At 47.7% G+C, this 24,176-nt stretch overlaps 9 protein-coding genes across 9 annotated transcripts; 4 read left to right on the top strand and 5 right to left on the bottom strand.

Moving 5' to 3' along the window:
* Nucleotides 1-238: 238 nt before the first annotated feature.
* On the bottom strand, nt 239-6,234 carry ABOM_001761 (ATP-binding protein; the record flags this gene model as incomplete). The annotated part of the gene is made up of 12 exons (XM_022528891.1): nt 239-991; nt 1,052-1,134; nt 1,188-2,374; nt 2,428-2,547; nt 2,608-2,780; nt 2,837-2,979; nt 3,038-3,919; nt 3,975-4,101; nt 4,159-4,513; nt 4,549-4,682; nt 4,739-5,358; nt 5,415-6,234. 12 exons carry the CDS (start codon nt 6,232-6,234, stop codon nt 239-241), a joined length of 5,397 nt encoding a protein of 1,798 aa, XP_022393270.1.
* A 939-nt stretch (nt 6,235-7,173) lies between these two features.
* On the bottom strand, nt 7,174-8,572 carry ABOM_001760 (Zn(II)2Cys6 transcription factor domain-containing protein; the record flags this gene model as incomplete). Its single annotated transcript, XM_022528890.1, has 2 exons — nt 7,174-7,763; nt 7,891-8,572. 2 exons carry the CDS (start codon nt 8,570-8,572, stop codon nt 7,174-7,176), a joined length of 1,272 nt encoding a protein of 423 aa, XP_022393271.1.
* Nucleotides 8,573-8,806: 234 nt separating this feature from the next.
* ABOM_001759 (glycoside hydrolase family 13 protein) lies at nt 8,807-10,534 on the bottom strand (the record flags this gene model as incomplete). Its single annotated transcript, XM_022528889.1, has 1 exon — nt 8,807-10,534. One exon carries the CDS (start codon nt 10,532-10,534, stop codon nt 8,807-8,809), a length of 1,728 nt encoding a protein of 575 aa, XP_022393303.1.
* A 1,113-nt stretch (nt 10,535-11,647) lies between these two features.
* On the top strand, nt 11,648-13,267 carry ABOM_001758 (MFS maltose permease MalP; the record flags this gene model as incomplete). The annotated part of the gene is made up of 1 exon (XM_022528888.1): nt 11,648-13,267. The coding sequence occupies one exon, from the start codon at nt 11,648-11,650 to the stop codon at nt 13,265-13,267; it is 1,620 nt and encodes a 539-aa protein (XP_022393302.1).
* A 556-nt stretch (nt 13,268-13,823) lies between these two features.
* Nucleotides 13,824-14,527, bottom strand: ABOM_001757 (FKBP-type peptidyl-prolyl cis-trans isomerase; the record flags this gene model as incomplete). The annotated part of the gene is made up of 6 exons (XM_022528887.1): nt 13,824-13,851; nt 13,914-13,952; nt 14,041-14,061; nt 14,123-14,183; nt 14,252-14,322; nt 14,397-14,527. The coding sequence occupies 6 exons, from the start codon at nt 14,525-14,527 to the stop codon at nt 13,824-13,826; spliced, it is 351 nt and encodes a 116-aa protein (XP_022393297.1).
* Nucleotides 14,528-17,738: 3,211 nt separating this feature from the next.
* Nucleotides 17,739-18,137, top strand: ABOM_001756 (cupin domain-containing protein; the record flags this gene model as incomplete). Its single annotated transcript, XM_022528886.1, has 1 exon — nt 17,739-18,137. One exon carries the CDS (start codon nt 17,739-17,741, stop codon nt 18,135-18,137), a length of 399 nt encoding a protein of 132 aa, XP_022393296.1.
* A 1,778-nt stretch (nt 18,138-19,915) lies between these two features.
* On the top strand, nt 19,916-20,509 carry ABOM_001755 (cell wall mannoprotein 1 family protein; the record flags this gene model as incomplete). The annotated part of the gene is made up of 1 exon (XM_022528885.1): nt 19,916-20,509. The coding sequence occupies one exon, from the start codon at nt 19,916-19,918 to the stop codon at nt 20,507-20,509; it is 594 nt and encodes a 197-aa protein (XP_022393295.1).
* A 590-nt stretch (nt 20,510-21,099) lies between these two features.
* Nucleotides 21,100-22,056, bottom strand: ABOM_001754 (NmrA-like family protein; the record flags this gene model as incomplete). Its single annotated transcript, XM_022528884.1, has 1 exon — nt 21,100-22,056. One exon carries the CDS (start codon nt 22,054-22,056, stop codon nt 21,100-21,102), a length of 957 nt encoding a protein of 318 aa, XP_022393294.1.
* A 1,691-nt stretch (nt 22,057-23,747) lies between these two features.
* On the top strand, nt 23,748-24,089 carry ABOM_001753 (C2H2 type zinc finger domain protein; the record flags this gene model as incomplete). Its single annotated transcript, XM_022528883.1, has 1 exon — nt 23,748-24,089. One exon carries the CDS (start codon nt 23,748-23,750, stop codon nt 24,087-24,089), a length of 342 nt encoding a protein of 113 aa, XP_022393301.1.
* Nucleotides 24,090-24,176: the final 87 nt, after the last annotated feature.

The following is a 24,176-nucleotide window of genomic DNA, read 5'->3' as shown; positions in this document are numbered from 1 at the left end:
AGATCTTGGGAATCGAAAGTTTCAGGATGTCAAGCCGATGAACTTCTAAGGACACAAGAGACGCCGTTACCAAAATCCCACACATGACACTAGCCTATACCTATAAGGGAATCCCCCCATTGAGTTCCTCCATTAATTTATTGACTTGGAGTATTCAACAATATTCAATTTCTGAAGTCCAGAACTTTACTAGAATTTGACTCTATATATTCACCAAGACTGAATAAATGATAGATACCTAACGACCGCCAATGATCTTGTCTGCAATGCCCTTGTACAGATCTCCCGGGTTGGCTCCTGGTGCCCAAGTCACCTCATACTTCTTTTTCTCACCCAGCCACTCCACATCAACCGAAAAGACCAGTGGTTCGTTCTTAATGAAGACATCTGTGCTTGCCTTGACCACAATGAGAGTAATTCGGGGGGTTCCCTTCTTCAGCTCTTCGATGGTGTGCTTCGCTGCTTTGGTTCTTGCATCGATGCCATTTCTGACATCCTTGAGAGTTTGCTGGAGGGCGTGAACCTGCGCGGTAACGTTGGCATGCTCGCGTTGTTTGGCTCGGAATTCACTGTCGAAAGGCTTGAGCTTTATCTCCTGCTCGAGCCTCACAATATCATTCTGGGCTTTCCTTTGTTCAGCTGTAATTCTGCCCCTGTTCCTTTCAAGCTCATTCTTCGCCTTAGTAAGTGCAGCTGTCAATTCTCTGCTTTCTCTCTGAAGGTCCTCAAGAAGTTGGATCTCGCGGTTCAGTTCTGCTTTCTCATCTCGAGACATTTCTCGAATGTAACCGTAGAGGCCGTCTCTCGTCAGCGCATCTACCGCTCTGCCAAATTTGTTAATCTCGTCTACAGCATTGTTGATGCCCCTTTCAATTTCTCTGAATTCTGGGGTTTTCATGACATTGCTTGCAGTATTCAAGAAACCCATGTTAAGATCCCGCTGTGCCTTCACTGACTCCAAGCCAGCATTAGCTTCTGAGAATATGAACCACTGCGGCATATAATCGTTAGTCATTTGCAATTATAGCGAGACAGTAATGAACAAACACACCGTTCCAGCCTTGTTCAAAAATGAAGCATTCAAGTGAGCAGTCCAGAGTTGTTCCTTCCTAACATATGCCTGGTACACTCGATCTATAAATTGGTAATTAGCATTCCGAATCCCAGAATTGTATAAAATCACCTACCATCCCAAAGCTTCCTCACTCCCTCTGCAATTGCAGCACTCCTGAAAATATCGCCCCATGAGAACTCCTTTTGGGCTTCCAGCCTCTGCTTCTCCGACTCCCACTCTCTCTGGTTGTTTTTCTGCTCCTTCAACTTGCGCTCGTACTCGGACGTCATATCTCGTATCTTAGCATCAAGCTTGCGCTGGGCAGCCTCTTTTTGAGATTTTTTCCTGTTGATTTCACCAGTGTTCTTGTCTTTTTTACGTTGGGCATCCTTCACGTTTTGCTCAAGGCGATCAAGTTCATTTCTCAACCTGGTCAGCTCATCATCGTCACGCTCAATTTCATTTTGCCGTTTGAGGACCTCTTTATTTGAATTGATCCGCATCTGATCCAGTTGCTTCTGCATCCCGTTCAGTTCCTGGTCATGTTTATTGATTTGCCCTTCGAGATCCTCTATGGCATTGTCGATGGTCTGTGTTGCGAGCTTCCCAAGCGCATCAATGCTCTGCTCGATACCATCGAAGATCGCACCGAAAAGGTCTGGTCGAAGCTCTGCTTCAAACCTCGCCTCTAGTCCGTCCAGTGACCTGCCCTCGGGAACTCTGACCTTTGCCTTGAGCTGGAGGGACAGATTTTCAAGGAATTGAATGGAAATATCGGCATCCAAACGTCTTTCTTGCACATCAGCATCAATGAATATCTTCACATGGAAGTCATGATACTGAATCATTCCGTCGATCAGAATTTTCGGCTTCTCCTTTGTCATTTCAATGTCGACTGTCGCGCATTTTCCATCAGCTGAAGCAGATTTGACTTCGAGGCCTCCAATGTTCAAGTTGTCGATACCTGCCTGGATCCCGACACCATCGTCGTTGAAGCGTCCGTCGAAATTACCCTTCTTCTCAAAAAATTCTACCTCACCTTTGATGTGAATACCACGTTCATAGTAAACATCAAAGACCTGGGCACCCGTGGAGAAATAAAACTTGAGATCACGGAAGATGAGGATTTTGTCAGCGTTACTGAGGTCTTTTTTCAATGCCTGAAAATCGGCCATCTCAGCTGCCAGTCGAAAAAGCTTCCCAATATTGATTTCACTGATCTCTACAGAGATCACTTGCTCCTTACCAATGCCCAAGCTCAGGATCATCTCTGCATTGAAATCGTCGCCGATATTGAGTCTTCCCGCAGCCTCCAAACGACTAATCTATATTAACAAAGTCCGTTCTCCTCGCTAAGAATATCAGAAACTTACTCAGGCCCATGAACAAGGACAGTCGCATATTTGAATCCGGCACCAATTCCAAGTTTCAAGATTACAACCTTCTTGTTCAACTTAAAAGGGTTGGCCCACTTGTCCTCTGAGTCCATGTAACTGTTCTCGCAGTCAGCAATATAAAACAACATTCGGAAATAAAGAAGAGTAACTGCGTACAGTTGTCCATGGGCACGTTCAATGGCTCCCTTGATGTTACCTCTAACCCTGATCGGAGGTTGATCATCAAACAGCAAAGTCAAGGTGGCATTCAGCTGCAGGTAGGGACTACCATCACCAGCGACGATGGCGGCGCCGAATTCACCCAGTTTTGCATAGTCACGGAGAGGAACCTAGATCCAACTAATCAGCCTTGCAAGAACAATCTCCCATTTTTTGTTCTTCTTACCTCGAGTGACTTGGGCATATCGATAGTGAATTGTAAATTGCCCCGAGAGAAGCCCACACCCAACACAAGGCCACCGATCTTCTTGCCGTCAGTCATTTGGTCAAGGGCGTCGAACTTCTTAATGGTTGCAAACAATTGAACACCTTATTTCGTTAGTAAGAACTCATATAACCCTTTTCAACTAAATAGGAGCCCACATACCTTTGGCGACGGGGTAGTTGTACGAATCGACTTGGGCGAGGACATCCCAACTGTCAACTTCAGTCACTTCAGTCACTTCTTCACTTGGGTTCTTTCTCTTTCTATCCTCTGAGGATGCAATGAGTGCAACATGGACCAGCTCAAGGTCCAAAAACCCGCCCTCAAGAGCTGGCCAAAGCTGGTTCAGTTTGATGCTATCGACACTGCCAACAAGAACCCAGTCACGCTTCTGCTTGTCTTTCTTCTTCTCGATATGGAGACCAACGGTCACAGTGAACTTCTCAATTTGAACAGTACCGAGGATAGAGAACTGGCTCTCTCGCTTGCTTACTTCTTGGTTCTCCTCGGGCTTCTCTCCTTCGTCTTCTGTCTTTGTCACGGCTTTGTCGTCGTCAACGGCGTCACCTTTGCTCTCTTTCTCATCGGGTTTGTTGATCTCCTTTTCTGCTCCTCCGTCAGTGATAGCCTTGGGGTTCTTCTGACCCTTGACTGTCTTCTTGCTCTTTTTACTCTTCTTGCCCTGTTTGAATCCAATGTAGATGTACATTCCGGCCTTCTGGATCTTGATCTGAGTGTCAGGAATGTTAAACTCCTTAACATCTCCATTGATTGTCAAACCATCCTGATCGATCTTGATCATGGCACTCGCACTAGAATGTTCGTTGAATGTAACGGAGCCATCCAATTGCAAGCATCTCTCTGTAATTTCGCCAACCTTCTTGCTAGACAGGTTGAGATGAAGCTTCTTGAATGTGATTTCGTTGCCTTTTGCTTCTTCACTTGCGTCATCCTTTGGCACCTCGTAACCAGCGATTTGTGCGTGGATCTTCTTGATGTCACTGAGCGTGAGGTCGCCCACTTCGGCATTCAGGAAGTTTTCATCTACTCATCGGTTTAATCAATGTTCAAATATGATCAACGTACAGCTTCCACTTACTCTTGGAGAATTTCCCTGTGACTTCAAGGGTTCCGCTTCCCAAATCCAGCTTTGCTGACAGATCCAGGCTTACGGTCTCTGAGAACTTACCCTGTTCGAAGGAGGCTTTGAACTCGGCCTTTGTCAACTGAGTAAAGGAAGACTGGTTAGCTAAAATTCCCAGTACACGAATTGCTACACTCACCGAGACGTTCTTAATGCCGTAGATATCCTTCCATTCCTCAGAGAAGATAACCAAGCTCCACACTTTCTTGTGTTCGCCATCCGAGTATTGCTTTTTAGGCTTCTTTAGAGACTTTCCACTCGAGCTTTTAGAGCTACCCTTGACAATCTTTTTGCCGTTGGCTTCGGTCTTTTCCTCATCCTTCTCTTCGGGTTTGTCCTCGGGTTTGTCCTCGGGTTTGTCCTCGGGTTTGTCCTCCTTCTGCTCATCTTCTTGGTCATCCTTATTGCCTCCACTCCCATCGGCTTCAAAGTCCCGAGCAATGCGGTAGTTCAACTCTAAAGGAGCATTAGCGTGAGGAATTTGGTAATCATTGCTGTTCCAAAAAAGGCAAAGCCAAAGTTCCAGGACTGTTTCTCCTTGGGCTTTTTCCCTTCATCCTCTTCCTTCTCCCCCTCTTCCTTCTCTCCCTCTTCGTTTTCATCCGTGGACTTCTCATTTTCCTCTGTTTCTGTCTCGGTCTCATCCTTCTCGTCATCTTTGGGCTGTATTGTCTTAGCTGCTTTGTCTTTGGAAGCTCAGGGGCTGGGTTCCAACATACCTCGTTCTCAGACTCATCAGGTTCGTCTTTGTCCTTGTTTCCGTTCGAATCATCGGTGGATGAGTCCTTCTTACGCTTTCCCTTGGCTGCCTTGGTACCAGTGATCTCAACACCCATTGTCGTAAATTGAAGGACGTCCCAAGTCTTCAAACCGATGCTTCTAAAGTAGCCCTGGAGCACAAACTTCTCAATCACTGGTCGCTTAGACCAATCTCTTGTATCTGAAAGATGGGCACTGAGATGGATCGAGTCAGGCGGCTTCTGATCACCGAACATTGACTTCAGTGCATCGCTCGCCCACTGGAGGCTATCTTTGAGCAATACATCGGCTTCTAAGCGCAGGCCAGGAGGGAAGAAGGCGCTCTGCTTCTCCTCACAATAGGTAAACTCGAGGTTGGTTATGGGCATTTTCTTGAGGTCCACATCTTCGATAAATGGAAAGAGCGTTCCCAAAGGTTCTCCCTTCAATGCCAAACTTTTTGGGTTCAACTTGACCTTTTCACGTGCAGGCTCTGAACTCTCCCCCTCACCATCATCCTCTGTTTTACCATCTGTGTCATCTTTATCTGCTTCAGCGTTCTCCTCCTTCTTCTCTCCATCCCCAGCCTGCTCCCCAGGACCTATTAACGAACGAATCAGCTTCTGCAATTCCCATCTTTCGTATCGCTACACCTACCCTTGAACTTATAAAGCTTGCCCTTCAAGCCCTTGATGCCGAATACGTTCTTAATGTCTCCCGACAACATATAGTTGTCAAGTTTGGATTGAACGATTTTCTTCTTCTCTCCCGATTCTGTCGCGTCTGTATTCGAGGCCACAGTGATCAAATCCGAAAGCATCGTCGCGCCAGCTGGGAGCTCGCTATGCATAGCTGTGGCGACCGGTACATGATTCCCTTCTTCCGGCAAAAGCAAAATAGGGAGTTGGCGTGTCTTTCCCTCAGAAGTCTCCCCTGGGACTTCTGCCAATAGCTGCGTGGTCACATTGTTACTTCCTTTGATGGGGATGATGGGAAGACTTGCGAATTCCGTCGTCGCCTTTTGGTCTTCGATAGGGATGGTGGGAAGTTCTACGAATTCCTTCGTCGCCTTTCGGTCAGGTACCACCAAAGAGAGATTGCTCACAACTGCACCTCCAATGACGGTTTCATTCAAAGATTCAGGTTTGCACTTGCCGGACAGAGCACCAAAGGTACCGAGATTATTAGCAAACTCCGTTGGAGTAGGTGGTGAGTCACAACTATCTGAGTCGCCGCTAGAGAAGTCTTCAAGTATCTCTAATGGGGCCAGTTCGCCGTACTCCACTTTGTGGAAGTCGTGTATATCCTCATCAATAAGTGACTCAGGTCCCTCTAATGGCACCAGTTCGCCGCACTGCGATTCGATCAAGTGGTATAGATCATCAAGGGCTTTCGCCGTCCCTGAATATGCGTACCTATCATGCGTCATGGTCTTCTCCAAGTCATCCGCCGTAAGGACATCTTGCGCGTTCGGCATGGTCAAAACAAATAAGCGTTCGCTCAGAACGCCAGTGGGCGAACACGAACAGGCTGAGTATTATTCTTGTGATAGTATAGTTCAATCTTAGTTTGTGAGGTATTATACTCCACAATTACACTCAGTGTGGAAGGAATACCGAGATCAAGCACCCTAAGAACCACGGAATAGCGTTGTACCGTGTTTCATTTGCCCTCGGTAGTTTTGCGAGATTAGTTCTAGCAAACAAGGCTGTCTTTTCGGCTAGGATATCGGGGCTCCATGGGATACCCGCACAACACTTCTGAGCTGTGCTTGCTAGCTGTGCCGTTCTCTTGGCCTAAAGAGGTTCAGATGCCTATTCTTGTAGGTTGATAATGGGTTGTGGGCCTTGTGGGTCGTCTGGCATCTCTGAGATAGCTCTGAGATAGCCGATCCACGGTGCTGTGATTTGGACCTTACGCTAAACTCAGGAAAGAATAATATACTGTAATTTTCATGTATATTATAATTTAGTCTTTGAAGCTGCTGATACTTCCTATTTAAGAAGAATCTTCTAGCATAGTAGGGTTACCACCTGCCTGACTACCTAGTACCTGGTCCCTACCAAAGCGCTCGTTCGGCCCGCTCAAATCCTAATATCTCTTTCTTTTTTAGACCCCCTAGGCTTTCTACGGGCCTGTGTAATCAGCGGTTCTAGTAGATAAGATTGACGTCATTTGATTGGTAGATCTAGAATATTCTTGTAAGAAGCCAGTTAGAGTTGACTAAGATTTCTTTCTAAAGTGCTTATAGCCAGAGATGGCGTTGACAGTGTTCACTGCTATGCCTCTATACCCCAGGGCTTATCATCATTCCACAGGCTCCGGCCCTCGTTCTACGCAGCGGTCAACTCTCCTTCAGTTACGCTCCATCAGGCTCATAAAACAGTTCATTAAGTGATACCAACCTTCACACCAACTAAACAGTCAACTCACAAGCAGCCTCAATCCCCGGAAACCGATCCCTAATCAAACCGAACTTCTCAATAAGAATATCCTTGGACACCTGCTGCAAATTATGAAACGAAAACACCACACTCTTCATAAAGACGATATCCCCAATACGACTAGTCGTGAGCTCCAGTGACGCCTGCGGGAGATGGATAACCACGTCTGCGATAATATTAATAATCTCCACCAGCTTGGTGAGGATCGAAGATCCGTGCACGCGGATCGTATTTTGCGAGATCTTAGTCAGAAATTGTCTCAGTTGGCTGGAGAGTCGGAGCGGGAGTTCCAAGGACAGGGACGGACAGAGAGGACGAGAGGACAAAAGCCAGTTGGACATGGCCATCTGCCAGAGAAGAGTACGCATCCATTGTCTGGTGATGACGAGATCTGCTTGCTGCGTCTCAGACAGCATTGAGACTTCGAGCTCCCAGCGGGCGTCGTCTAGCTCGCGATGCTTTTGCTCGACCCACTTCGCTGAGACTTGGCTTCTATCGCCGATCCAGAGGTTGATGAAGGTTGGCTCGAGGATAAGGAAGGTCTTGATGACTTGGATCCAGCCTGGGAGATTTCGGCGGGTAGGTTGGGGGTCAGCCTCGGGGAAGGAGGCATGGGGGGGACATCGTGGCGGGAGAGAAGTGGACGATCGACATGAATCGTTCGTGGATGAAGCATAACCAGTACAGACGTTGGCGTCGGGCTCGTTCGGTAGGATGCAGACTTCCGAGAACGGTCTTGTCCTCAATCCGCAGCAGGTGGATCATGGCGATGGCCTCACGCAAATATATAAAGCCTAGGTCGTACTGACCAAGGCTCATGAAGCACATCTGAATAAAAATATTCGTCATTGTGCGCAGGATGGACGGCCGGAATCCAAGAAACATTGGCGGTTGGATTTCGATGGATTGGTTGATGAGCTGGGTGAGCTGGGTCGAGGCGCTCGACGTGGGGCGATTGGATTGCGTCAGGTCAATAGTCGCCGCAGCAAACGCGTATACAAATGCCGCATTTTCTCTGTCAGAGTTCATTTTGCTGATTGCATCTTGCACCTCGTCGGCGGTCATGATGGGATTGAATGGGTATACGAAACGCATGTATTCCGAGACCAGGCTTTCAAAGTACGGGGTTGAGTCTGATGATAAAGCAGGAGCGAGAAGTGGGTTTGACGACGACTCCGTTTTATGTTTCGAGATAATCTCTCCTCGACGCAGCGCATGTTTCCTTGACCGCGCGAGCCGGTTATCGGTATACGTGCAAACTAGGCCCAAGTGCTCGCATTGTTGGCACCGTTGCTGACCATTACAGCGCACTTTCCTTCGCCCGCAAGCGTCACATGCCTTGTGTACTCGGGGTCGCCGGTATTCCTCCATGGTTGTACGGTGATAAATGCATGGATCTAGCACGCGATGTCGGTAGGAAGAGACATCGTGGGCCCCGCCTGTCTTACCCCAGGTTTTATATTGATCGCGTGCCTTGGCGCCTTGGCACCGGCCTGAGGCTCGGGTTTACCGAGAGCATTTTTGATTTGTTTTTATATTCCAAGGGAAGAAACAGAAATCATGTATTCAGTCTATGGGCTCTACCAAAATCATTATGTCTATCGACTAAAACAAAAGCACACGTCCCTCAAATGGCTGCAACTTGCTCAGATCCCCCTCAACGTTACGCAGCAACACCTTCGGATCTTGCACCGCAGCTGGTTTCTCGAATGTCAGTGTATCCTCTGAGAAGTTCAGTACTACTAAAACCGACTGCTCCTGCCCTCGCTTGATATATGTGAACACCTTCTCGTTTTGCTCATCCAGGATCTCAAATTCCCCAAAGACCATGATATCGGCATATTCTTTACGTAGCTGAATAACCCGTTTCCAGAACGACAAGACAGAGGACTCGTCGTTCTCCTCCGCTTTCACGTTTATCTCGGGGTAGTTATCGTGGACACGCATCCATGTCTTTCCCGACGAGGAAGAGAATCCACCGTTAGCCTCGGGGCTCCACTGCATAGGAAGCCGGGCATGGTCTCTCGCAAAGCGTTGCAGTGACTCCATAGCGGTTGCCAGCTCCACCGGGTCATTCTTTGAAACGTTCTGCACCATTTGGTAGTAGTTTGTGCTGTCGACGTCTTTATATTCGTCAATGGTCCAGCTCTCCGGCGCATTGACCATGCCAATTTCCTGGCCTTGGTAGATGAATTGAGTGCCTGACAATGCACCCTGCATCATTGCAAGCATCTTCGCCGATGTGACCCTCAATTCTGGAGTTTTCTCGGATCCAAACCGAGAGATGGACCGACCCTGATCGTGGTTCTCCGTGAACACTGTGGACCACCCGTCTGTCCCACTCATGATTTCTTGCGTACCCTTGACAGCGGCCTTGAGCTCCGGCAGGGTCCAGCCTGGCAGCGTAGTCAAGAACTTATAGTCCTTCCCTTGTCCGAGGTCTACGATATCGAACTGAAAGACCATGTTGAGCTGGTTCTGTGCGGCGGACACATACCGCAGAATGCCATCGACAGTGTGGGTATTTGGTAGCTCTCCTACCGTCATAGCGTCATACTTTGAAAGTACCTCATTCATCTCAGCGAGGTATTCGTGAATCCGAGGTCCATTGCAGAACAACGCTGGCGACATTTGAGTCTCAGACTTGGGATCCAGGACCGGCGCATCTGGGTATTCTGGGTGCTTGCTGTACATGTTCACTGTATCCACACGGAATCCATCGACGCCCTTCTGCAGCCAGAACTCCATGGCTGAGTCATAAATTGCGCGGCGGGTCTCCGGGTTTTCCCAGTTGAGATCCGGTTGTTCCTTGCAAAACAAATGGAGATAATATTCCTGGGATTGTTCATCCCACTCCCAAGCACTCCCGCCGAAGATACTGCGCCAGTTGTTCGGGGGCTTGCGGGTTCCATTGACGTCGTATTTTGCAGGCTTCCAAATGTACCAGTCCCGCTTGGGGTTCGATTTGGACGACCGCGATTCCTTGAACCACTTGTGTTCGTGGGAGGTGTGATTGACGACCAAGTCCAGAATAATGCGCAGGCCGCGACGGTGGCACTCGTCGATGAGAACCTCCATGTCCTGAACTGTTCCGTATGGTGGGTAGACACTCTCATAGTCGGCGACATCATACCCCATGTCGTATTGGGGGCTGTCATACATCGGTGAGATCCAGATCACGTCAACCCCAAGGCTGGTGATATAGTCGAGAGAGGAGATGATCCCGGGGATATCGCCAATACCGTCATTATTGGAGTCTTTAAAACTGGCCGGGTAGATCTGGTAGATGATGGCGTTCTTCCACCATTTTTCACCGACTGGGGCTGGAGACATGTTCACGGGGTATAGGGTATAGGAGATGCAGAGAGGGTGGTGGGAGAGAAATGTTTTCTGGCAGAACAAACTTGGTCGGAAGGAAAGATATATAAGTGCCTTGGTGAGTAGTGAGATCATGGCACTCTCACACCATCACATAACACCTGGCATGCACCATGTTGATCTATATGATTGGCACTGTTGATTGGCGCAATATCGGGCCGAGCAGATATCGCTCCTGCATAAGAGGCCCATGCGGTGTCCACCAGCTCCAGCTTCAAACCCACAACACCGTTCCCCCGCATGACCGTTGTCAGAACCGTTCCCACTGTTCCCTTTCTCCCATGGGGACCCTGGTTATGTTATACACATGTGCATATAGCGCATCTGGTAGCAGCTAATATGGCCGGGAGACCGACTAAACTGGCTGCGGTTAGGGTTCTCCGCATTAATGTGCCGCGGCCCGACATTGAGCCAATAGAAAGTCGAGGGCTGCTACCCGAGCAGCCAGAGCAGCCAGAGTCTGGACACCGTGATAAAACTGACCCTAGGCCAAGAGTCTGGCCCACCCGATGCCGCCCGTTCCACTGCCCCTATCTGATGATATCTGGGCATGACTGATCATTTGCCTTTTACACTAGTGGGTGTTTGCCAAAAGTCCACCTCAGTGGTAGTATATGCATCACTCCGTGTTGGTATGACATGCAGGGAACAATTCGACCCGACTCTCCTTAAATGGTTGTTGAGTGGATTGGAGACAACCTTCGTTTCGGAACAGAAGTCAATTCTTCCATTGCCTTCGAATTTTTTCCGGCCCGACATCCAGCCAATCAGATCCCTTCCTTCGGCCGTCAAAAATCCGGGGGGATCCACCTGAGAGAATCTGGGGAAAACCTTCGCCCTCGCACTGCACCTGCAGACTGGTGGAGATTCAACCAGATAATCATGCGGACTAGGGTAATCTTAATGCTCGTATAGTTCAGGTTAGGCGCATAGATCGTGCCATTGATTGTGGTCTGAGTCCTGTATCGCAAGCTTCTATAAAGGCCCGGTATGTGCCTTCGCTTTCCACACCATCATCCACTCCATTTGCAATAACTCCGACGTGGCATTCTGCATACCTGACCCAAGATGACTCCAGAGAAGGCTGCTATGTCTGAACATATTGAGAACGACAATCCACCGAGCCATGATGCCCTCGACCTCCCCAACAGTAGCGAGGCACAGGCAGCCATTGCGAAAGAACATGACATGACCCTATGGGAAGCGCTTAGGCTTTATCCCAAGGCCGTGGGGTGGTCTCTTCTGTTTTCCTGTGCCATCATCATGGAAGGCTATGATGTCGTCCTCATCGGCTCCTTCCTGGCATTTCCTGCATTCAACGAAAAATACGGAGGTCTCATGTCTGATGGCACCTATGGGCTCGAGGCTAAGTGGCAAGCCGGCGTAAACAACGCCATGGCCTGCGGTCAAATTATCGGACTTTTCCTCAACGGTCTTGTCTCAGAGCGCTTTGGATATCGAAAGACCCTGATGGCATGTCTTGCTGCCACTGTTGGTTTCGTTTTCATTCTGTTCTTTGCCCCCAATATCCAAACTCTGGTTGTCGGCGAGCTCTTCATGGGCATCCCCCTTGGTGTATACCAAACCCTCGTCGTGACATACGCATCTGAAGTGTGCCCTATCGCGCTGCGCGCATACCTCACCACATATGTTAACCTCTGCTGGGTGCTAGGCCAATTGCTCGCCTCGGGCGTGCTGAAGGGTCTCGCCAATCGCAGCGATCAATGGGCATACCGTATCCCCTTCGCTCTGCAATGGATCTGGCCCATCCCCATTTTCATTGGGGTGTTTCTGGCCCCCGAGAGCCCCTGGTGGCTCGTTCGGCAAGACCGCCGCGAAGACGCCGTCAAGGCTCTGAAACGACTGACCCGCGCTAGCGCCGACTTTAACGCCGAGGAAACCGTATCGATGATTGTGTACACGGATGCACTCGAGCGACGTGCTGAAACCGGTACCTCCTACCTTGACTGCTTCAAGAAATGCGACTTACGCCGAACCGAAATCGCCTGCTGTGCATGGGCGGCGCAGAGTCTGTGCGGCGCAGGCCTGATGGGCTATTCCACCGTCTTCTACCAGCGCGCGGGTCTCGCCGTGTCACAGTCCTTCACCATGTCGCTCGTGCAGTATGCTCTGGGTGTAGTGGGTACCTTTATCTCCTGGACGGCGATGTCGTACTTCGGTCGTCGCACCCTCTATGTCGGCGGTCTATTCTTCCTCGCCATTGTGCTATTCGTCATCGGGTTCGTCTCAATTGCTCCGTCCACCTCCGCCATCTCCTGGGCCACCGGCTCCATGCTTCTCGTCTACACGTTCGTCTACGATTCCACCATCGGCCCCGTCTGCTTCGCTCTCGTCTCCGAAATCCCATCCTCCAGACTCCGTACTAAGACCGTGGTACTGGCCCGAAACGTTTATAATATTCTGAACCTAGTCACTGGAATCATCATTCCCTACATGCTGAACGTGGACGCTTGGAACTGGCGTGGAAAGTCTGGTTTCTTCTGGGGTGCGCTGTGCGTTTGCTGCTTGACATGGTCGTTCTTCCGCCTGCCAGAGCCTAAGGGACGGTCATATGCTGAGCTGGATCTATTGTTCGAGAGACGGGTCAAGACGCGGGAGTTTGCGACTGCTAAAACTGGGCTGGAGGATATACAGGGCGAGGGGAAGGATGATATGGTGAAGGTTTGAGTTTGGGTTAGCGACTTAGTTAGGCTTTGTGTCATATGGCGCAAGCGGTGTTCTTGCGTAAGGAGTTTCTGTCATACTGTTCCGTTCTGTTATCTACTTTTTCAGATGTTTATACCATGTTCTCTTCCGAATTGGCTTTGCAGACAGCCTAGAAGGTCTCGCGGATATATAACATAGCCTTGTTCAAACCATGAAATAATTTAGCTCATTGAATTGGCACATCAGTACAATTTGTGCATCATGATTGGATCATCTCATGGTATCTTATAATGAATGACTCGCAGCTGCAGGTGGATGCTCTAATTTATATCATTCACATCGCGGCTGATTGGAGTTAGACAGGCGGCCGGGATTATCTGCATTTAGATTTAATAGGGTTAATAGATATCTCGAGTTGTATCTAAGCAGCTCGTTAAGTTCCTCAAGCTCTGTAGCATAATATGCGATCTAGTGTATTTCCTGTGGGATTAATTTATTCACGACAGTTATCGTGAACTGTCTACATAAGACCGTGTTACTTTTGGCCCCGAATCCATCATATACTGATGCATGGCCATTAGTTGATCTTAAGAAGCTCAACCTCGCTGCAAAATGACAGTTAGTCCCGCAAGATTATTGTCAGGTTTACGTGACTTTGCCGACTTACAAGATGAGGGTAGAGTTTGCAGGGATCTTGCCAGCAGCCCTATATAGAGAGTTGCGTTAGAATAGTTTCGATCGGCACACTTCACAGCGTGTAAAAATTATTGACTGGATATTATCTGGTAACATACTTGTCACCGTAGCCATAGTCCCTAAATAAAATGGTCAGTATTATGCTATATTTCTACATCTCGTAAGGGAAGGTTGACTTACGGAGTAATAGTCAGAGTGGACTTCTCGCCCAGGCTCATCTGCATGACACCCTCATCCCAGCCTAGCCCGACAATGTCAGCAACGCAAGCCAATATATCAAGTGACGGTCAGTAGCCAGGAAGAACTTACCCTTGATAGCCTTTCCAGTCCCAATCTGCACACTCAAAGGGCCACGACCCGGCGATCTAGAACTATCAAACCTATTGACTGATTCAGCATATAAATTCCCCTGTGAGAGAAGCTGGAGACTCCAGTGGAGGATAAGCCGGCTTACTGCTTGCCCTGGAAGCCCTTGTTGGCCTTCTTAGCGTCGTAGATCCAGCCGGTGTAGTGGATCGAGACCTTGTCGCCGGAAGCAGGCGAGGGGCCGCTACCGCGGGTGATGATCTTTCTCTCGACACCCATATTGAATGTTTGTTTTGTAGGAAGTGTAAGAGCGACAAGAAGTACCGGGAGTTGGTGGAACGAGGGGGGTCAGAGATGAGCGGGAACGCTGATTCGTATTTTTCCTCGAAGTGGGGGTGTGCTTCTTATCGATTTCTGCCAGCAGATTCCTCTACTGATGGAGATTATTCGGTGTTTCTGTACTTATGCTTGAGAACTTATTACAAAAACAGGAATTCTATGTGTTCTATATGTTCCTCTACCACATTCGATCTTTAAGGATCTAAATAATAGAGAATTGGCTTTATATTACATGTGTAATCGATTGTAATCTACATCACGTGATGCCTGATCAACTTCTTGTGGGCGAGATTATATAATCGCAGTTAGCCAGGTAACTGTCATGTGACTTCCATGTATTATTATCCTACCATTACGGCGTATGTACGTGCACTACCGTAACGAACGAATCCACTCCCCACTGCGGTTAAGTCAATCCTTCCCCATAACCTCCCCACTGCAGTCATAGGGATAGTACTACTAGTCTAGTTTTCTATTAGTACGATTTTACGATAGAGTACGATTTCATATGAGCAATAGTAACTAATATCAGAATCTCACCCATTTTTTGGTGAAGAGTACACCGGGTTCTCAAGGCTGTTTTCACTCAGCAGCGACACTGACTGGACCAATCAAGAGGATGAGTACCTCGTCCTGATGGTGACCTACTCCCTACTGTGTAGATAATAATAGACACATCTACTGCACACTTGATCAAGAGAGTAGCCCTAGTCTAGCTCTTGATGCCTCAAGCCGTGAAACCCTCCCTTGCTGCCTTCATCATAACAAGAAAGGAAAGTCGACCGTTAATCATTTACTCTCTCCCTTCTCTTTCTGCCGATATCGAAGAAGGAACATGGTCTTATCATTCCTCTTCAAACTTAAGATGCAGGAGGCTCTCGTGCTAGAGAGGGGCTGCCCGTCGCCACACGTCGGCTAAGATTGAGACGTTGATTAAGTAACCCCCGAATCAGCATGTTGAATCCCACGACCTGAAGTCAGCCGGTATCCGCCACCTTCCTTTGTCCTTTGAAAGAGATACTCAACATTATCCACACTTCTTTAAACCATACCAAGGAGAACTGCCTCTCCCGCAGCAGGAGAAGGAGGACAAGCTACTGGAGTTCGAGCCCGATCCAGATCACATTGTGTGGGATACTCGCAATATGGAGACCTTTTTACCTACTTCTTTCATGAGTGTTAGGAATATGCATCGCAGAAGTACCCGCGTAGCCTTCTACCATCTAATGTATATCGAGAGTACGCTGTCTCTCTCACATATTCCTTGTCAATTTTGAGTCTGCCTCCTGACCGTTCATGACAGGACTGGAGATTACAAATTTGGCCAACTCCTGGAGTATATGGGGTTTAACTGGCCTGCGGCATCCGTGACCGATTATCCGGCTACTAGACTTAAATATCCATACTTTTCAAAGCGTCTACAGGTACGCGATGTGAATGATGGAAATGATATATTCGAACTAGCACACGACGGGAGGCACCCAAACACCTACAGCCCGAATATTAGCAGCAACACAGGACGCTGGTTCCCAAACAGGTACAATTACAAATTCTCAACGTGCAATACAAAGATGCACCGCACTGAGCAATGTCCTTGGTCTGGAAAAGACTATCTGCGCTGCCATACGTGTGAGTTCCATCTGTTGTCTACGCTGAATATATCCAGCTTACCAAGCCTACAAGGCGGCCAATTCGGACACTATTCAAAAGACTGCAATCCATTACAGCCTTGCAGAAATTGTATTTATTATATAAGTATAATCAAATTCAGTTTCCCGGCTAATCCTTTTAGGTTATAGCAAAGGACATTGGCAAAACGAATGCAATTATGATAAAGGGTGCTTTGCATGTAAGTTGCTCCTTCTGAATTTAATAGATATGTACTAAAATCTCCTTTCACAGGCGGGCAGTATGATCACTGGGCACCACATTGTCCCTGGAAACAAAAACTGGGAATTTAACGCCGAAGAAGATCTGTAGCCTGAGCAGCAAGACAAACAGATACCAAGTCACTTAAGTAAATGGAGTGAGGGAAGATTATTTATATTCGGGAAGCAAATCATGTCAACTGCCTTTTTTGCTTTTTGGTGCAGATTTAAGCAGGGTCATCTCCAAGACATACTGTAAAAGTCCGAAGAGATATTAATCAAAGAGAGAATAATTCCATTATTCCGGAATAAATAAGTGAACATCTGTGGCAATACAGCAGGATGGAATCCATGCATGGGTAGGCTGGGATATTTTACTTTGGATTCCTACTAGTTAGGTAAACTGCTCACTAACGGACTATCTTAACTACCACGTGATCATATAGATCGGAGGTTTATGTGCTATTTCCGCAAGGCAGCCTAGTGGAAGAATTAAATTGAATTAGCTTTCACCCTGGGGTAAATGATTAGTACGGTATAGGGAAAGGTGCTTCTAACAGGTCAAAAGGAAAGATCAGCGAAGCCATAGACTCTATACCGCTGTGATACCCCTTGGCTATATGAAGAGCTTGTTCCCAATTGTCAAGGGCGATATAGTGTCTACTTGAAAGTAAGGAAAATTGTAGACTAACCTCCTGGCCTGCTAGGGATTACTGTTGTTTGTCTAATTTGCATGGAAGCTTTCAGCCATTGGGATCACGTATTATCATAATACAAGTCTCGTAATAAATTACGATATACTGATAGTTGTATTCGGTACAGGTAAACCTACAGGAATATTAATGATCCGAGCCCTTTTGATATTGATCCAATACTAGAAATATAGTGATAGAAGTATATAGCTAGTGTCCAGTGTTCCTAAAATTACCCCCGCAAACTCCGCACGCTTGGTCATCAGTGTCATCCGTGCGGGCGAAGAATGAAGCGAATCCACTTTCTCCCGATAAGCTCCCGTATCAAAGGCTTCCTTGCGCGTAAGCACCTTATAAAGTGCCGTAAATCCGCGTAAGCCCGACAGTAAGCCGCTTCATGCCCTATGCCCATAAAAGACCACTTTTCCGACCTCACGAACTTGCCCATAGAAATACTTTCTTTATACAGTGTCCTCCATATCGAAGAAGGTCAGTCACCATGATCGTATGGAATAATTTGATTACTGTCCTCCCGGTCTAATATTGGAAACTAAATGGCGAAAACTCCCGGCAGATCTCTGACATCCAACCATGCCGGAAACAATCATCATCCCCAGCTCCTCCAACGGTGGCCAAGTCACCATCAAACCCACCGCCACATTCACGGGTGATGTTTACCTCGACATCTTGCATATGGATGAGAAGGCTGCCATTGCCAATGTTACTTTCACTCCCTGTGCGCGGACATATTGGCACACCCATGAAGAAGGGCAATTTCTGAAAGTCGTAGCCGGTTCTGGTTGGATCTGTGACGAGGGTAGCGAGCCACGCCGCATCAATATGGGAGACCTGATCTGGGCTCCGGCGGGAACAACCCACTGGCATGGAGCTGATGATGATAGCATTATGACACACTTCGTGATCGGTTTGGGCAAGACCACATGGCACGGTCCAGTGACGGATGAACAGTATGATGTCAAAAAGGATTAGATTGTGGGCAGAAAAGATGGCGTGATCGAATATAAAGCAATGTACTGAAGTTGGGTTCAGTTGAAACTCCTCTAGGTAGCAAGTAGAACTTTGGGAAACGGGCTTGTTTCATTGTGAACGAGTGATTGATTGGATCATTAATACTCCATCAATCTCAACATATACGGAAACAGTAACCAGTGCCGAACTCTCAGCTGTGTCTGTGGCTCCCATAGATACGTCAGAGGTATCATGTTTCGTGGGCGTTTGAACTGTTGATTTGTGATTTTGATTTGGAATTGATGCATTAGGTAGTGGAACGCATCTTTTATAGCCAAGGTGATTGCCACGAATAAATTGATCACTAAGAGAGCAACAGGCCCCGGCTACCATAGTCATTAGGATGATCTTCCATATTGTCAAGCCAGGATACGGGAATTTCCTGTTCAGAAGCACTGGATAGTAGTGATATGTACGCGAGTACAGTCGTAGATTTGAGTGAAGCCAAAAAAGCTGGCATTGAGTTTTGGAGCTTCAATTTGGATACCCAACTACTAACTACGGACCGGTCTCCACCGTCGGTTTATCGGGGTATCCGCATCGCTGCAATATTCAATTGGCTAGTACCTGGCCTCTGGATATACCCTGTATTTGTTTTATTTCGTGGTTGATATTTCTGGATATCGGAATTATTGGGTTGATCTTATGATCTTCCACAGGAGGAACATCGTCGGTCTCCCGCAACTGATCACTTGTAACCTCCCTAGGACGGTCATTGAAACTTGCATATGGGTGGTTACAGTGAGCTTTAAACCGTCCTCGACGTCTTCCAGTCTGACCATGTGGTACTCTCGTTAGTTGTCATGATGAGATATGGCATACCAAAAATTTCAGTCACTAAAGCTCCTATTTCCTCGTAGATAGTATTGAGATATCAATGTTCTTCTATTATAGCCATGGCCATGGCTATATGGCGGTCTAATATCGCAAACTCCCCAATGGCAGTTGTTGCCCTTCAGAATTCGATCCTCATAGCCATCTTGAATCGGTCTTGTAGAAGCTGATTCATGGAACCTTTCTAGTGGTGTCGTTAAATTACTTTCCTTCGTCTGAAAAACGCCAGTTTGCTGCCTCCCCCAACTCGGACAGCTTTGCGAGTACGCATGTATTGACAATAACGCTTGATATAGATGCCTAGGGATATAGTTTAGTTCAATACAATGAGATCTAGATAGTATTCTTCTGAGACATCAATATTATCCCTTTGTCTCAGACCAAAGCACAAATCCCGAAAAGGTAGTTGGCAAGATATATGCGACCGGCTTTTGGTTTGGAGCTTAGGATGAGCTAACTGAGTAAGTATATGATGAGACATTATGATCGCCAAATATATCTCGGTATTTGGGTTTTCAAACACGAGCGGGTCTGGCATGTCTCACCCACTTTTTGAGGCGAATTGCCAAGGTAGGATCTTCCCCGGAATTTCAGACCATCGGCGATTCAATTCCCGTCGATCACCGAATATTGAGGCCTCTTCACCTCAATGTAAGCTACCGCTAAACCGTTCTGGAATGAAAACCGTCCAATTTTGAGGCACCATGGTTCCCAATCCTTCATTATACTGGGGACTGGGGATCCTTCTCTACGTGAGGGGTCGCGTCGGCAAGATATAAAGCTGCCCAGGTCTCTCTGAATTGTTACCATCCTATTCTCATCATCATCGCCATCTTCCGCAGTACTATCCATATTTCCTCAGCGTTGCCTACCGTTCCTCGACCTAATCAATTCACCCTATCACCATGAAGTTCTCCGTCCTCTCTATCCTGACCCTCGGTCTCACCGCTGGTGCCCTCGCCGCCCCTGCTAACGTTGAGCGCGATCTTCCTACCATTAAGGGTGTCCTGTCTGGCATAGGCCCCAAAGTCGATGCCCTTGACTCGGCGATCCAGGCATACACGGGCGGTGACGTGGCTAAGGTTCAACAAGCCTCTGACAACCTTGTGAATGCCATTAATGCCGGCACTACCCAGGTCAGCAGCACCTCTGCCCTCAGCGGCGGTGATGCTCTCGGTCTTCCCGGCCCCGTCAACGACCTCAAGCAGAAAATCACTACCGCCGTTACCCACCTATCCGGCAAGAAGTCCCAGATTGTTCAGGCCGGCAAGGGCGGTCAGACCTATAACGACTTGATCCAGCAGAAGAATGCCGCGAAAAAGCTCTCGGATACGATCGTTTCCAAGGTTCCTGATAACTTGCAGAGCGTTGCCGCTGGAATCGCCGGCGGTATTTCTGACGCGATCGAGAAGGGTGTCAAAGACTTCCAGGACCAGGCTGCAAAGGGTGGCAAGCGCGATATCGCGAGCCCCCATGCTGTCGCTGCCATTGCCGTCTAAGCAGATGATTGGGTGAATTACTTCCCGGTTTTGGGCCGTTTGTTGGTCTGGATTACCACCGATGTGCCGTGAACCGTGTCATCATGCGATCGAATGTTGTGAAAGTTGCGGGAGATTGACCGGGATGGATTGAGTGGGACGCCTGTACTCGAGCAGTGCTTCCAATTTTGTTTGATAGTGTTCTGTATTCAATGCTATTTAGGGCGTTTCGCATGTATCAGTTGCATAATTCTCTCCAAGGCTTAAACTGTTGTTTGTAGTCACATGGTTACGTGACTGCGTGAAGATGAGGATTAACCTTGCCTGCAATTGCGAGAAGTCATCTCGGTCTGACACTGTAGGGGTAACCATATATTAAGTCATCTAAAGTACCCTGTGTATTATTTGCTGCTGTTCGTTCTGGTTAAATATTTCAAGTGCCTTCCAATCTATTTTAATCTCATGAACTCCTATCCTTATCGATAGTATTATTTCTCTATTGTATTACCACAAATGTACACTTACTTATCATCATCAGGTATGGCTCCCCACTGATTAAACAAGATAATAATAAACTTGTCTAGTGAATATATAATCTATATATCAATTTCCTACACCTCCAATAGAGTCCTCAACACGTCGGCCGGCGTACGCTTTGGTGCAGCAAGCTCCAGCACTTCCTTGCTGGTTGTAGAGGCCATGGACTTCCCTTCCCACGACGTCACTAGAGCATATTTGATAGACAATATAACGTTCTTAGATTGTTGGGCTCCCAGGGATCCAGGGTCGACAAATGAATCAACAAACGACATGTCTTCATAGCTCACATGTTGAACCTTTGTACCGATATGCTGCTCAACCATATCGACGATCTGGGCCCCGGTGACGTCCTCGGGACCATTAAGCACGTACTTGGCTTTGTTGTGCACAGTAGTGTCATCTTGGGACAAGAGTAGAGCTGCAAAAAGTCCAATCTCATCGGGATCAACAATGCCGACAGGAGCATCTTTGGACGCCATTAACTTCAAAGTGTCCTGGGTCCCAGTCTTGCGGTACTGCTTAACAAACTCTGCGGCGGTAGAGAGGTAAAACGTTGAAAAGCTATTGGCCTGGAGCGAAGTCCAATGCAGGTTGCTGAATTCTGGTGAGCTCAGCAGGGCCTCGATCGCCCAATGCGTGCGCGGATAGTAGGCGTCGCAATCTGGTCGAACGTTTGCCGCAGCGGTCGAGATCCGTACGACGTACTTGACGCCAGCTTTCAGCGCAGCTACATGGAACGTTGATTCTTCGGCGAATTGGCTGGGTGCATTGTAGGATGCAATGAATGCCCTGACTACCTCGTGTTCCCGGAGCCAGTCGGCGGTGATTTCAACCCAGTTCTGCTCGATTATCTCGACACCGGGCACTTTTGCGAGCTGTTTGGCTATTGGGTTATCCAGGGAACGCGTGAGACCAATGACTCGGTGGTCAGATAGGGTCTTTGTCGTTTGGAGCAGCTTTGGCAACGCTTCAGTAACACTGCGGCCAGTGTTACCAGTTGCACCGATAATCAGAATTGTGGGAGCCATAGTACAAGGAAACAAGGATCCTGTTTGACGCTTAATAGAGTAACATATGCCAGAGTATCGCCCAAGAGCGGCGGCGTTTATGGTGAATTTATAGGCTGCTATGATCCTCCAGAGGCTAGAAGTTGCTTAACGTAACCGGTAAGCCAGCCGCACCTTCTGATTTCCGTAGAAAACCGTCGATTTGAAACAACAATGTCTCACCTACTATTAAGTATACAAGTTTACAAATGGATTATATTACTAATACCGGTGTTTCTTATATATTAACCGAATTTAAGTAAAAAGGAAGTCTTGGAAGATATATATCTTAACTATATACTATAAAATGTCCTCTAGTATATCTGTATCCAGTAACTAAATATTGAAAAGATCTTTTGGCTTAGGATATTATTATTCTAGTATATAATAAGCTATACATAAACTTTTAAGCAGACAGAATCAGGATTGGTAGAGATATTGCTGTGTATAATCGACGGTTTTCTATGGAAATCAGAAGGTGCGGCTGGCTTACCGGTGCGGGCCGCCTACCGGTCACGTTATCAGTCCGGTCGATGTGGATGTGTAATACATCTCTGGGTCGGTGGGATTTCCGGACCAATCGGATTTCCAGACCCAGTGGGATCTCCGTCGGATTTCGAATCCCTGGCTCTATTTGCACAACCCATCAGATTGACTTCATTCACAAGCATTCCCCAGTCCAGCGTGGCAACCGCGTCAGCTGTTTCAGTATTGTGAAAAAGCACTCTCCATAGCCCTACTGGATGAGAACTCTAGATCCGACATGAGCCCCACTCAAGAATTCAGCTGTGACTTTCCCGGCTGCAGCGCAAGCTACTCGCGGAAGGGGCACCTGAATCGCCACAAAGCGCAGCATGTCCCACAGCGGTCATTTAAATGTCTAGTTTGTGGTCAGGGATTCGGGCGAAAGTAAGGAGACCACTCTTGGCCATTCGATATGGATTATGTTCCAACCATAACCTACTGCATCTAGGGATATACTCCGTCGACATGTGCGGCAGAGGCATGCAGGAAGTGAGCTCGCGCCGTCTATAAAGCAAGCCTGTGTAAATTGTCGTAATTTCAAATCTCGTTGTGAAGGGGGTCCACCCTGCACCGGATGCCTTCGTCGCCGCATGCGCTGCTCCTTCAATGACCAACCCAGCCATCGTCCACGACCGGCTCTCGAGCCCGGTTCTTCCGGGAAAATACGGCACTTCCTCCAGTTGTACTTTGAGTCATTCCACCCACATTGGCCATTGATTCACCGGGGCTCATTTGACCAAAGCAATGAGACAACTTTACTTGTACAGTCCATGGTTGTCATCGGCATGTGGTCTAGTGGTGTGCAGAGTAACCGGTCCGCAGCAACCGATCTCCATGCAATTCTCAACTCGGCTATTTATGAACAAAGGGTTTGTCTTTTTAAATCTTCTGCTTGGTGAATATGTTAATAACCAGGAAACCTACAGGAGGTGTGGGACGCTTCTATTTCCGAGCATGCATCGAGCAATTGCTCATGGCCCATTTCGATGTACCAGGCCATTCTACTTCATATAATATTCTCATTAATCAGTAAAGGCAGTGTATATCTTGGGTTCGACCTGAAACCTTCTCTACCGGCCACTGATCTTGGTCTTCTCTCTTCCTTGGTGCTGAGCTGCAGAACACTAGGCATGTTTCATTATCCAAATATGCTTGCACGGTACCACCCGGGCGACCTAGCCGACTTTGTTTGGGTTGGGATCGAAGAGGTTAAACGTTTTGATCTAGCTTTGTTCCGAGTCTGCAAGTCTATAAGCTTAGATACGGGCAGGACTCATCTAGAGCATCATCATGATATTTCAGGGACAAACTGGCAGGTCACTGCAAGCGAGCTACAATTTCCGGTACCAAAGAATGACTTGATATGGAACGCTGTAACTGCAAATGAGTGGAAATCTGCTACCACGGAGGGCATGGAACGCGTCAATCTGAGTGACTCCATGCAGTCGCAGTGGATCTCCAATTCAACAGAGCTTCTGCAGCTGACCTGACCTGGCCGTTATATGGCGCCACTACGTTCCAGACTAAGGATCGTTTGGGCTTTTGTTCGTTTGACGGAGGCTAACTGGATTTGGAGT

Source organism: Aspergillus bombycis (assembly GCF_001792695.1).
Source record: "Aspergillus bombycis strain NRRL26010 chromosome Unknown contig00008, whole genome shotgun sequence".
NCBI classification, from domain to species: domain Eukaryota; kingdom Fungi; phylum Ascomycota; class Eurotiomycetes; order Eurotiales; family Aspergillaceae; genus Aspergillus; species Aspergillus bombycis.
The sequence above is the reverse complement of the archived record's forward strand: the minus strand, read 5'-3'. Positions and strand labels throughout refer to the sequence as shown.